Source organism: Lissotriton vulgaris, chromosome 9, assembly GCF_964263255.1.
Source record: "Lissotriton vulgaris chromosome 9, aLisVul1.2, whole genome shotgun sequence".
Taxonomy (NCBI): domain Eukaryota; kingdom Metazoa; phylum Chordata; class Amphibia; order Caudata; family Salamandridae; genus Lissotriton; species Lissotriton vulgaris.
The window spans coordinates 410,660,390-410,673,965 of record NC_141697.1 but is presented as its reverse complement, the minus strand read 5'-3'; the positions used below and the strand labels follow the sequence as shown (position 1 = coordinate 410,673,965).

Below are 13,576 nucleotides of genomic sequence, written 5' to 3'. Positions count from 1 at the left end.
CTGCTTACAGGTGTCTTCCATCTTCGATCCAGGCTTGGATCACTTCAAACTTCATCACTGGTCGCCTGCCAGCAACAACTACTTTCAGGCTCCATAGACTGCAACGAGGATTCCAGACGTCTTTCCAGAGCTATGCATCCGCAGCCCCTGGGCTAGGTAAACTCAGCATTTCGGTGCTCCAGCATAGCTTTGCTACCCAAAGGTCCAGATGTTATGTTATGTTATGTTATTTATGGGTCTTATATAGCACAACGGCTACTCCAAAGGAGTGTCCCGGCGCTTTGAGCTCCAGACCCAGAAAGGAGACTGAAAAACATAACAAAGGAAACAGAGAATAAGGATAGAGGCGCTCGAACCAGAGAATAGCCAAGTCTTTAGACCCTTCCTAAAGGCAAGCAGATTGGATGTGGACCGTAAAGACAGCGGTAGAGAATTCCACAACTGAGGGGGCCAGGAATCTGAAGGACCGACCGCCTACACGGGCCTTCTTGATACAGGGAACTACAGCAAGTGCCAATGACTCTGATCTTAAAGATCGTGTCGGCCGGTAAAAATCCAGCCTCTTCTGTAGGTATTTTGCACCAGTGGCGTGGAGGGCTTTGTGGGCTAATGTCAAAGCCTTAAACATTATCCTCTTCCGTATTGGGAGCCAATGGAGAGATTGCAGCAGGTTTGAAGCACTGGCTCGACGATGCAGACCAAAAATAGCTCGAGCTGCAGCATTCTGGGTCACCTGCATTCGCTGTAAGAGATATTCTGGAAGACCCAGATACAGAATGTTAGCATAATCCAATCTGGATCCGACGAGGGCCTGTACAGTTATTCTCCGATGTTCCTCAGAAAGCAAAGGAAAAAACTTTCGAAGTATCCTGAGGATGCCGAAACACGTCCCTGTGAGGGTGGACACCTAGGATTTGAGCGTAAGCCCGTTGTCAATTTTAATTCCCAGGTTCTTAGCCCATTTAGAGGGCTGGGCTGGAGGGAACATGTCAGCAGGCCACCAACCATGCCAGTCCGGTTCCGATGGGCATCCGAAAAAAAGTATCTCGGATTTATCCGAGTTACACTTGAGGCTGTTCAGTTGGAACCAGTTAAAAACAGCCCCAAGGCACTCTCGGATACTTTCCCCATCGAATTCTTCACTCTTGCGGCAGGTGAAAAGAAGCTGGGTGTCGTCAGCATATGAGACGATCTGGGCCCCGTAGGACTCCACCAATGTCGCCAGAGGGGTCATAAGGATGTTAAAAAGAGTAGGCCTCAATACTGAGCCCTGGGGTACTCCAACTCCCAATGGCGGTATTTCGGCAGATCCTGGAGAGGCCCAAGATCCTTTTTCGTTTCAGCTCTACCTAGTCAGATTCGTCCGATAACACTAACTTTATGAAATCTAGCATCCATAGACTTTGTCCCGCATCCCGCGTGAGAGTGCACACTCTGCACCCGATCTCCCTAGGCCTCCTGCTCGTAATCTGAAGGTTCAGTAGTCCAGTCCTAGCGATCCTAAAGCCTCTGAGACTAGTTACTTACCTGCTAGTATTTCGCATTCCACTTTTGTAGTATATGTTTTTCCGTGCCCCTCTGGCATTTGCGTAAATTGTGCGACTTTCAGAAATTCTTAAGAGCTTTGTATTGTGCTTAGCGCCCTGTCCTCATAAAGAGTCCAGGGCTGTTGTGTTCTAAATAAATATATTTTTATTTGTGTGGTGTCCTTTCACTTGGTGTTCAAGGGCTATATGTGATGGTATAACAGCTGGCTTAACACGCCCTCTAGAGTTTAGCCTAAAGACTGCTCTTGTCCATGCTACTAGGATAGCTGGTCTAACGGTTGACTTACAACCAATCAATAAGGGTCGTTTGGAATGATACACAGTGATCACTAGAATAGTGAGCACTACATATCAGGCCAACTTCTCACAATGTTGAGTATCCATTTGTCTGTAGTTATCTTCTTCCACTCCTGCTAGAAGTGTCTTAGCCTGCCTCCTACTGGTGTTACATGGTGGTCGATGTTTGGTCTGTGTAACTCCCTCTTGTTGGCCTGGTTGTGCTCCACCCTCGGAGGGGTCGTGTGGGTGGGCAGGCTTTGCGTGACGGAGTCACTTTGAAGTGGGTTGTTGGCCCCCTCTCCTTGTTTGCCCTCGTCCATTCGCCCTCGCGAAAGGACTGGCCCCGAGGCTGGTACTGCCAGGTTTGCTTTTGCTGCCCCTGCTAGGATTGATTGTTGCCCTGGTGTGCCTGCTGGAATGTCTGGTGTGACGTTCCCGGCTAGTTTCCTCCCCTTCCGTTTGGTCTCCGTGTCGGGGTACCCCTTCTCATCCCTCTGAATTGTAAGGCCCCCATGGACCTTGCAGTTTCATTTTCATTCTTTAGCTGGGTGAGTTTCTCATCCACCGGAGCCCCGAACAGTGTCTCTATTGAAAAGAGTGCTAAGAATGTTGCTTGAAGTCTGAGTTCCTAAGCCAGGCTTGCCTTCTTTCTGTGATTCCTATCAACATAAGTCTGCTGGATGTGTTAGCCCCATCCAAGGCCGTTTTCAGGTAAGCAATTGCTATATTTTTTTTCCTTCTCCACCAGGTGTGATGCCCTTTGCTGGTATTCCTCGGGGAGGTGCTTGAGCAGTTGCCCCATCTCGTCCCAATGCTGGTACTGGTGTCTGTTCAGTAGGGCATTGGAGTTCGCCATGCGCCAGTGTACTGCTGCATTTCTCTCTATTTTTCTCCCAGTTAGGTCCAGTCTCCTACCTTCTTTGTCTGTGACATTGTTGGGATGTTTGCCCTCTTTCTGGCGGTTGCCGCGATAATGGAGTCCGCCGTGACAGATCCCTGGATGTAGGGAGGGTCCTGAAAGGAGTGTATTTTTTCTCCGTCCTAGGAGTGACAGCCCTGCAGGTCGCTGGGTCCTTGAACGCCTCCGTCCCTTGGGCCATGACACTCGGAAGCACGTGGAGGAACTCACTCTTTATTTGAGTGGGAAGCAGGGTCCCTAAAAGGAAACATGCCTTTGGCTTTTCCTCCTCCAGTTTGACTCCATAGGCGCTGACGCGTTCTTGATGACCATGTTATATGCCCCAATGTCATCTGGTGGCGAAGGCCTCGAAGGATAAGTCTCCACGCGCTCTTCTGGGTCGAGGTACTGCCAATCCAGGTCCTGTGTCAGAGGATGCCGAGCCGAAAGTCGTTCGCTGGTCATCGTCGCCTTCTTCCTCATAGTATAGGCCCTCTCCCTCTATGTGTTCCTGGGGCTCAGGAGTTTTTGGCAGCCCTTCTGCGTCAAACTCCTCTTCATCTATTTCGACGATCGTCAGGAGTTTCGACTAAATCGTGAACCTTTTCATTTTCTCGTCGAACTCTCTTCCTTTGCAGGATGTTCTCAATTTCGGCCTCGAGCCTTCTCTTTTTCCTCTCCATCTCTGCAGCATGCTCGGCGTCAAGCATTTCGGCCGATCTCTTCGACTTGGTCATCGACGTCGAAGCGACCTTCAGGTCCTTCTCCTTCGAAGTCGAGCGGTCCTTTTCGGGGACGTGCTTAGACGACCTTGGCTTTTCGCCGGCCTTCGTGGCCTGGGAATCCTTTTCGAAGGATCCGCTGGGCTGTTTGTCCTTGGATGCAGCTGCGGCCATCGAGGTTTTCGGCGCTGGTGCTCCCTTCGAGGACTTAAGACTGTTTTTCGAGAGTCCTGATCGGCTTTTGAGAGTCTGTCGGGGGTTTTGGGGCCGACGTCTCTCCTACCTCTTTAGATGCCTTCTTATCGGTCTCTACGACCGTGTAGTCATCTGGTCCCTCTGCGATGTTGTCCTCTTCGTCTCTGTAGAGGCCCAGGTCCCGAAGCGATGGAGGTTGGCCTTTGCCTTGCATGGTGTAGTTGGCTCTCCTCTGTCTCTCTCTAACCCCGAGTGTCTTCGGGGTGAAGGCGAAGCAGGCGTTGCAATCTTTGCGCTCGTGGTAGACCGGTAAGCAGAGGTTGCAGACCGGGTGTTGGTCCTTCTCCGCGTATTTGTGGTGGCAGTTACGGCAGAATTTAAAGGGTGTTTTGTCCATTCCTGCGCTCAGGGGACCAACTGTGTGCGCATTCTCCATTGGGCATCGAAGATCTCGAAGTTCTCCTCCTCCTTCGTCGTCTAGGCTTGGTGATCTTGTTCCTCAGTATCTTCTCCAATCTTTTCTGTGAAAATTTCGCCTTTTCCTTCTTCTTTCCTCCAAAAACTCTGGAGCCTTTCCGTGACGATCAAGACCCAACAGTGGAAAAAATTATCTTAAGATGGCGCCCAAAGGTGGGAGCTTCCGCAGGAAGCGTGCCGACGTCACAGGAAGTACACCAAAAGGTGAACGTCGACGCCCACCTGGGCTACAAAAAAAAAAAGAAAGAAAGAAAGACAAGACTACGATTCCGGACCCAACCCAACCACTAATGCATAGTGAATCCAGAAAGATTCCCGCTGCAAAACCCTCTCTCTCCTCAGAAGACTCCAGTTGGTTTTTATCTTTAAGCCTCTGCAGCCAAATTAAAAGGCGCCCCTCCCGATCTTTGAGGATCTTAGTGGAAAAGGTACGACATACCTTGCAGTCCTTTGAAGAGTGGTACGGGTAAAGGCAGTAGAGACAATCTTTATGCTGATCATCCACATGAAGTCGCTTTTTTACCACAGGGCCTAAAAAGGCCTTTCTTAGGTGTCTCAGCCATGAAGAACCAAAGAACTTCAGTCAGAAGATGTAAATATGAAAAGAAAACACTGGAAATCCAGAAGAGAAGTAAACTGAGCAGAGCTTAGAGAAGACTCCCTTAGCACAAAGTGCGGTAGAAAATCTGGGGGACTGGAGCTCCTTCCAGGAGGGTTCTAGAGGGAGATGATCGCTGATTGGCTCTTCTCTGGAGTTTGGTCCTCTTTACAAAAGGACATGGATATGTTACTAATGTGGGGCCTTTGGCCTATTACTCTATATGTCTAATGGGACATTACTTTATTTATGTACCGGGGACTCCTACCCAGACGACGGGGAATGATTCCGGCATGTGAATCTATGAAAGATACCCTAATACTGGATAACAGGGAAAGCTTGCAGCCAGGTTAACGAAAGAGCGCATCCTTGAAGTTTAATGCCCTGCCTTTTCCACAGTGGAAATCCATTGCATGCCTTTGAGGATTTCGTTTTTACAAAACTCTGCTTTTGTTGCAGCAGTTGCACTTGGTGCTGCAATTGTTGCGGTCATTTCCAAAAAGTGAGTGAGCCCTTGTCACTCCTTGCAGTGGTTTGCGGGTCTCCTCTGACCTGTAGCACCGTCGTATTGTTATTACCTTTCACCAATCACTTACCGCTACCAGCTCAGGCGCCATCCTTCGCACACGCAGAAACCCTACACAGAACCCTTAGGAATTTGTGACACTGTTAGCTAATGGGCAAAGCATAGGAGAGAAAAACTGGCTCTGTGCCCTTTCGAGCCTCACAATACACCTTGCAGCCCCACAGTTGAACGATGGTGGTTGCTCGGGCAAACAAAGATAGGTCATAAGAGTAGGCAGATAACCTTTCAACGTATCCACTACTAGACCTTGCTGAGCTAATGCAAGAACAAACCAAAAAAGTGGCTAATAAGTGGTTAAAGGCCTACAACAGGCAACAAATCTGTCCCAGGGACCAGGCTAGACATCGGCTGCAAGAATAACATTGATCACCTCAGCTGTTAACCAAAAGCCTTAAATTGTTGCTGTTCAGCCTCCACACATGGATGTGTCGGTTGTAGAGACTCAGAACAAGGACCTCTCCCTGTTGCAGTGATAGGCAGAGCACGAGCTCTGGATAGCTCGCCCTTCTAGCAGAGGTCGTGCTCATTAAGATTTGCGCGCAGTCTATCCTGATCTTCAGCAGAACTTAAGGCAGTCAAGGTAGCAGTGAAAATGCAGACAAAAGTCCTTCGTTTCATTTCAACAAGAATGAGCTAGGAGCAAATATTTTGTGGGAGACTCGAAGGCACAAAATTGTCATCCATGTGTGTTTCATGGGGACAAAACGATTTCTCTAGTGCAAACCCTACTGGACGATTTAGTCTCTCGCCACTACGGGGTAGACATGCCACTCTTGAGATGCCGGCCGACTTCTGCTCAGTGCATCTGCAAGATGCTTGCCTACCAGAAAGTTGTTCTGCGGGCCAACCACTTCAAGAGACTTAGGGGGATCCTGTCATAGAGTCCAGGACTGCACTCCGCCCTGCTTGCTGCAGTAGCACATTTAGGTTGGGTTGCTTGAAGGGATCTACATCAGTCACCCTTTGATAGATGGCAGGAAGGCTTTCAGAGCCAGAGCGGTCACCTGAAGTTCTAGAAGATTAATACTGAGCTGGCTCTCAGTCAGAGGTCTCTGATCTGTACCTTCCGCAGGCAACCCCCCACCCCATATAAGAGCGGTGTATCTATCAAACCTCTGAAGCCTAGGTGGGAAGATACAGAGGCCTACTGCATGTCAGTCTGGCCTTGTCTGCCACCACTGAAGGTCCTGAGCTGTCTCCTGTGAGATCGGGATGGAGTCAGAGAGCTAGCCCCAATGCAGAGCACACTGCAGGGCCTGCAGATGCCATATGGCTTTAGCTATGAGGATGCACAAGTCTAATCTCCTGCATCTTGCACAGGTGAGACTTTCGCTCATTAATGGAAAACCCCAAGGATATCAGGAGTTCGGGCCTTTGTCCAGAGGTGGTCCACAGCTGACTGAGGTGAGTCAACCTTTAGAAGCCTATACTTGAGGTAAAGGAATGCCTGTATCCTCGACCTCCAAAGTGGCCACCGCAAGCACTTTTGTGAACATACGAGAAACAGAGGGAAGTAAGAAAACAAGTTACTTACCTGTAACTTTGGTTCCCCAGTATTGGTAACTTTCACAGAATCCCATGCTTTTGTATCATTCCCCGTCGTCGGAATGCCTTCCCGACTCTGGAAAGGAGGGAGAAACTACAGACCTTGGCTCGGAACCTACGAGAAAAAAGGTGTCTTTCAGTACGCCGCTACAAATCTCTGCTGGTAGTAATTTCATTGTGTATCCCTCGGATTCCTCACTGCAGACTGAGGATGCGTCCTCTGCAGGAACAACTAGACATCCAATGGAAACAGGTTCATGGATCATTCGAGGACAAGGTGACAATCACACCAATGATGAAGGAAGCAGCCTTATGGTGGACAGATCAGAACAACTTGTCCCAAGGTCTATCCTTCGTAAACGATCCGTCTCCTCACGTAGTAACAACGGACGCATCATTGGAGAGTTGGGTAGCAGTGATGCAAGACCTACATGTCAGCGGCCATTGGTCTCCTCAAGATCAACGGCTCCACATCAATCTTTTGGAGCTAAGAGCAATAAGACTGGCTCTGCAAGCCTTTCTTCCCCGCTTAGGAGGTTCACAAGTGCTCATCAGGACGGACACCACCACGGCTATGCACTACGTGAACAAAGGAGGAGGAACCAGGTCTCTTCCGTTGTCGCAGGAAGCTCAGCAGATCTGGGAATGGGCGATACTTCACGGAATATCGCTAAAGGTGGAACACTTGCCAGGAGTTCTAAACGAGAACGCCGACATTTTGTATCTTTGTCATGTCTGCTATTGCAATGTATTTATTACACAAAATGTGTTTTTTATTGCCAACTGCTTGCTACTCTGATACAAAAGAAAAGAAGTTACTTACCTGTAACTTTGGTTCCCCAGTATTGGTAACTTTCATGGATTCCCATGCGCCCACCCACCTCCTGAGGGAAGCTCAGCATACAACAGATATGGTGACTGATACACAACGGCTACAAAAATCTGAGGCTCTGCGGTTCCTTCAGGAGGGTTCTATGGGGTGAGGCACTTCTGATTGGCTGATGCCTAAGTTTGGTCTCTTTTACAAAAAGAGGGTGTTATGCTACAAAAGGGAATGAGGCCTAGGTCTTTTTCTTTCTATTTTGTACCTACTGCTATGGTATTTTTGTTACAAAGGCTCCCACTCCGACGACGCGGAATGATACAAAAGCATGGGAATCTATGAAAGTTCCAATACAGGGGCAAAAAAGAATGGACTGTAACTTGAAAGTGTGACTGGCCAAACCCAAGCAACAGATAAGGTGGTGGGATGAAAGGACAGATTTAACCACGTCTTGCAAGCCCAGGGACACCTTACAACCTCCTGGGTAAAGAGTTTAACGAGCCCGAGCCAAGGTGAGCATGAAGACAAACTCAATTGGTTTGCTAGCCGCTGCAGCAGAGGAGCAAGAGTTGTAGTACTGCTGCCCCTACTGGTGTTAACTGTTTCGGCTTTTGTCTCACCCTCGGACTCAAATGGACAGAGTCAGTTGCTGCAGTCTAAGTTTGAGATGGCTGGCATTGTCTGTACACTATTCCCCTAGCTTACTCCCTAACCTTCCTGTATTGATGTGAAAACAGCTTAGCTTACAATAACAACCCAAAAGACCTAGATGTGGTGCGACAGTCTTTAAAGTGTTCCACTGCTGAATCAGCCTCTTCACCCAATAACATGGAGCCATGGCACGGCATATCAATTAAAGGCAGTTAAATATCCCCTAAAAACTTAGTTGATCTCATCCAGGTGTGCCGACTGAGCTCGCACCGGATCCAGCTGTGCAATTAGTAGCGTTCAGGCCATCTCAGAGCACATGCTTTGTATCATCTTAGCCAGGATGTATTATTTGCGCCAAAGAGGCCCTGAGGTCCTTGGGGACGTCGGGCAAGATCTTATTCACCATAGACAACCACACTGAGTGTATCTTCCTAGAAGACCAACTGGGTTAATAGATATGAGGACTAAACCAGCAGACTAAAACATCGATTTCTTGAAGGTATGGATTCTCTTTGATTCTCTATCTGCAGCACTGGTGAGTATGAAATTCGGATTGACCATACTTGTCGATGCCTGAACAATCGGGCTTTATGGTGCACAAGTTCTGATGAGAACGTTTAGATTACGGAGACTAAGTCAATGTTGCCTAGTCCACAGGTTGACTGACCGAAGGGCATGAGCATGACTTGGACCAAGTTGCGATAAGGGAGTAGGTAAAGGATTCATTGAAAGGCAGCATGGGCCTGGTTGAAGAATTCCAGTCAAAAAGCTTGTCTGTGTCTCAACAACAGGCCCAGAGCTTCAGCTGCCCTCTGAGCCACTACTGCAAACATGGCATTTTCTATCATTTTGGTCCAAGTGGCAAGACTAGCTCTGTTTCAAGAGAAATGTCTAGCCCAGTGGCATTTTAGAGTTTTAAATAGAAGGCATCATTGGTGTAATGAGGAGGAAGCAAGCTGGAGGAAGCAAGTTTTCACACTCCCCATCATTATCTTTAGGGACATTAGGTGCATCCTTCACCAGGTCAAAATCAGAACTGAGGAGAGCGCCTCACACCTACAGTGTATCAGCAGAGGTCTTGGATTAGAGCCAGCATGCATACCAACTGGTTGCGACTTTGCGATCTCATAGCTTAACAAGGACCAGGAGAAGTTCAACGTCTGTATCGGATTATGAGCTGGCAGCGGTGGAGTCAGTGTCGGCACCAGTACAGAAGGAACAAGGTAAGACCCTGGTGCCAGAGAAGAGGATCAGGCCAATAAGGTGGTCTAGAGGAGACAAAAGGCATAAGGGACAGAAACTCCAGCCGACGTCTGACTGGAGACCCCTGCAGCTCAGGGGGGGTCTGAAGACACACTAGGGGAAGGAGAAACAATTTGCTCTTTTCTATTTTGACACCAAAGGGAATTTTTGCTCATGCCTGCAGCAAGAAGAGAACAGATTTATACCACGCTTCGCATGGAAATAGAACTTTCTTTAAAAAACATGCCTTTGTTGGTTTGATCAAAATACATTCTGTAGCTTTTGAGAAATATTTGTTTGAAAAAAGTGTCAGGTGAGTCTGAAAGAGCTAACATTTTGTATATCTCTGCCATTTAAAATTGCAATTCAGTAATTTGAAACTGCTGTCATTCACAATTGAACTTTTTGACAAATGTGACTGGCTGGTGATTTTCTCTGGAGAATATTCCTTCATCATGAAAATCGCAAAACGATTTTAGGTTGCAGGGTGGAACAAATTCCACAGGACAGGGGAGGGTCTATAGCAAGAGTATGATCCCAGGAAAGTGGTAGAAGGAAACCAGACGTTTGAAAAGCTTGCGCAGCAGACCATAAAATATACAAATCTGTGCTTGGTTCGCAACATAAAAGCATGATCGCAAGAGTCACCATTATAAGTAATGAACTTGTTCACCATTGTTAAAAAAAGGCAAATCTGATTCCATTCGCGACTTACACAAACAGCAAAATAAAAATTATAATAAAGGTGTATGCAGCAGAGATACAGAGGTAAAGAGAAAACAAGAGAAAAATATTACACCAGAGGAGAGTCAAAGGCCATTCACAGTGGAGACTATATATAAAGAGGAAGTTAAATGACAATGGTGGCTGAGGCTACTCCGCACCTTTCAATAAAAGAACCTCAGTTATAAACTGAGTTATGGTGCTGCCTCAAAACACAAAGCACCACAATTTGGCAGTAACATATGCAAAGCATATCATAGCTCACATTGCCATGCTCAAAGCACTCATTTGCTCTGGGCACTAGAAAATAAGGTAGTCTAGCATTAGTTAAACATGACGGTGACATGACTAATTGTGCGCGGTGTATCATAACAGGCAACTTTGTGGTTTCACACATTTTAGCAATACCCATTACTCAGTATTTAACCATGCTTTTTCACTTAATAGCTAACTAAATAAACAGAGATAGGTAGGCAACATTAACTATATGAAAGACTGTCCAGCCACTTGTTATGCCTTGATGTCAGAAGTCTTGAAGCTCAACTCCTTGAAGACAGAGTTGGCCCAAATGGCAAATTACAACAAACAAGCGGTACCACAAGTTCTTCTCATAACAATGAATTTTGCCACCCCTGGCCATGGCAGCAACCAAGTTGGGCATTCCCTTCTCCACCAGGACACTCCATGTCCCGGAGGCTGCCCCAGAGTCCAGCAGCTGGAGGGGGAGTTTGAGCCCCCAACATACTGGGAAGATCCTCTACCCCACCCAATCTATTGGCTACTTGGGGAGATCAAGAGAAATAGCACCCTAGTTACCATGGCGCTTCAGGAAACCCACTGGCTCACACTGCCTAGCTACAGAACATTGGAGATCTGTTGTGTCACCACCAACAAAGTAAACTCCTATATGCCGCTTTCCCGGACAGACCCACAACGGTGACGAATAGCATATGCAGCAAAAACATTGCTAGATCACAAAATGCAAGAAAAAGTCATCCAAATGGGAAGACTTTTCCTGCTTTATCATGAGGATCTGGAACCCAATCCAGCAACAGATACTTCAAGCTTCATCTCTCCTCTAGTGGAGGATGAAAATCAAGATACACCTTTTCCAGGACAGCTCGTTAGCAAGTAACTATAGCTATTTCCCCCACAGATGTTATGTGAAGAAGGCCACTATCCTTTTGTAAGCTGTTCTCACATCCACTCCCTGCAACCCACCTCTCGTCTTTTTAGGTTTTTTTTTTCTATCTCAAAAAAGTTTTTATTATAACATGTGCATATCAGAGGATATATACAGTACAAAGCACTACTTTGGATTACAGTTCAGCTTGCACTTTACACGCAAGTATAAATACAAGGGAATTGTTTTGCTGGTATACCAAACTGATGTTGTAACAGTGGTTTAAGACTTGAGGTGGAAAATGAGTTTGTACAAATAATATTTTTGCAGATGCAAAAATGACACAAAGGATACAGTTCTTTTTAATAAGAATTGTACACAGTGACAAGGAGTTTTGAAAGCGAAGCAATGAAAGTAAATCAATACCCATTCTGCAAAATAGTCAGTTGTAAAATCACCTGAAGATGAGGCCATGCAGCTTCTAGTGTTGGTTCATCCTCCTCTGGATCAAATTCTGCTCCCGTTGGATTTGAAGAAGGAGGTAACGTCCGGAACATGTTCACTGCAAACTACATTGGAGAAAAAAAAGTTACACTGAATTTTCATAGACGTTTTCCACACCAGTTCAAATAAGTTCATAAATGTGAAAGAAAAAGGTACTACTGTCTTATGATTCTGATATGAATAAGCAAAGGTTACAACAATCAAAAACAGACTTAAATCCGTCTGTTTTAGCCATTTAAGGATGTTTGTTGGAAATCTGTAATCATCCCTTGATGAGGGAGCATGTTGAACTCCCAGCTGTTAAAATCCTCTTTCTATATAACAAAAACAGGCCATATCACAGATATAAAGCACGACTAAAATGCCAATACAGGGAAAATGGATAGCATGGCTCTGTGGTTAACCTATCATCACACTATCAAAGGTCATTCATAAATCAGTAGGAATGACCTCTCTTCAATCCAGTATCCATTGCAATCCACATTTAGGAGCAGTGGGGCTGTGAACGGTTGCTTAACAATGACAAGTTAAGTTATCAATGTTCTCAAAATTATCTGTAACCCCCAGGGTATTAGCCAAGACACCTCCTTCCCTTGAGTTGCGTGCTAGGGGTGCCGAAAATGTGCAGGTCGAAGCTTATGGGGGTTATATATGCCCTTCTTATTCTTAAGCTGGAGGATTCTCCACTTAGGGTGAACCAGATTTCTCTCCCATTCCACTTCTCACCGTATATTAAACTGGTGTCTGTGGAGGGGGTATGTTGTCTAATTTTATTTATTTATTTGATTTGAAGAGGGTCGCCAACATATTCCTTGGGACTACACATTACAATAACTTCTAATTAGGATCACTCAACGGAGAGTTTAACGCTGCAGCCTATGACAAAGGGGTGGACTCATATACTTCTGGAGTTTCCCTCTATTTCCACACCTACTTGTCTACTTACCAGCTTATAAGCCCTGAAGAAGCTCCTATTGGGAACGAAACGCGTCGGCTGAGGCCTTTTAAAGATTAACACAATAAAAGAACTTTCTTAGAAAATTTTGAGCTCTCTGGACTGAATTTATAGTGCACCGTCTCCACTTTGAAGAAATGAACCAGAGGTTATTCGAGTGGGTGTGTGTTGGTCCTAGCTCTACTGGCCACCAGGTGGAGACCTACAGTAATGTGCTCAGTTCAGCTTTATACAGTTGGTCTTTATCAAGTGGGCGATTTCAATCATGCAAGCATTGACCTGGATTCGAATGCTGGGCGTCTTGTTTGTGAAGGAGAGAACGAGTTGTGGCTCATCGGTGTATGAAAGGACATGGATATCGTGAGAGCAGATGATGCTGGATAGGGGGATCATGTATACGTTGAAGAGGGTCAGGCTCAGGGAGGAGCCTTGCGGAACTCTACAGTTAAGGTCACATATGTCTGAGGTGTATGGTGCCAGGCTGATAACTGGGTCACTTTCAGTCAGAAAGGATTAGAACCATTGGAGTGCATGTCCTTGGATTCTGATGTTGTGTGGGTGTTGAATAAGGATTTGGTGTGAGACTGTCAAATGCTGGGGAGAGGTCTTAGGAGTATGAGGGCTGCATTGTCTCCCTCTGTCCAGAATCATGCAGATGTAATTGGTGGCCACGATGAGGACAGTTTCCGTGCTATGCTTGAGTCTGAA

General features: G+C 46.5%; 1 protein-coding gene across 3 annotated transcripts in view; it reads right to left on the bottom strand.

The window, feature by feature from the left end:
• The window catches only part of PPP2R5C (protein phosphatase 2 regulatory subunit B'gamma), a 1,413,048-nt gene that overhangs the window by 712,918 nt on the left and 686,554 nt on the right, over positions 1-13,576 (bottom strand). For all 3 annotated transcript variants that reach the window (XM_086937820.1, XM_086937822.1, XM_086937821.1), the window contains one exon: positions 11,868-11,978. In XM_086937820.1, the coding sequence (XP_086793946.1) occupies positions 11,868-11,978 (111 nt within the window). The remainder of the gene's footprint in view (positions 1-11,867; positions 11,979-13,576) is intronic.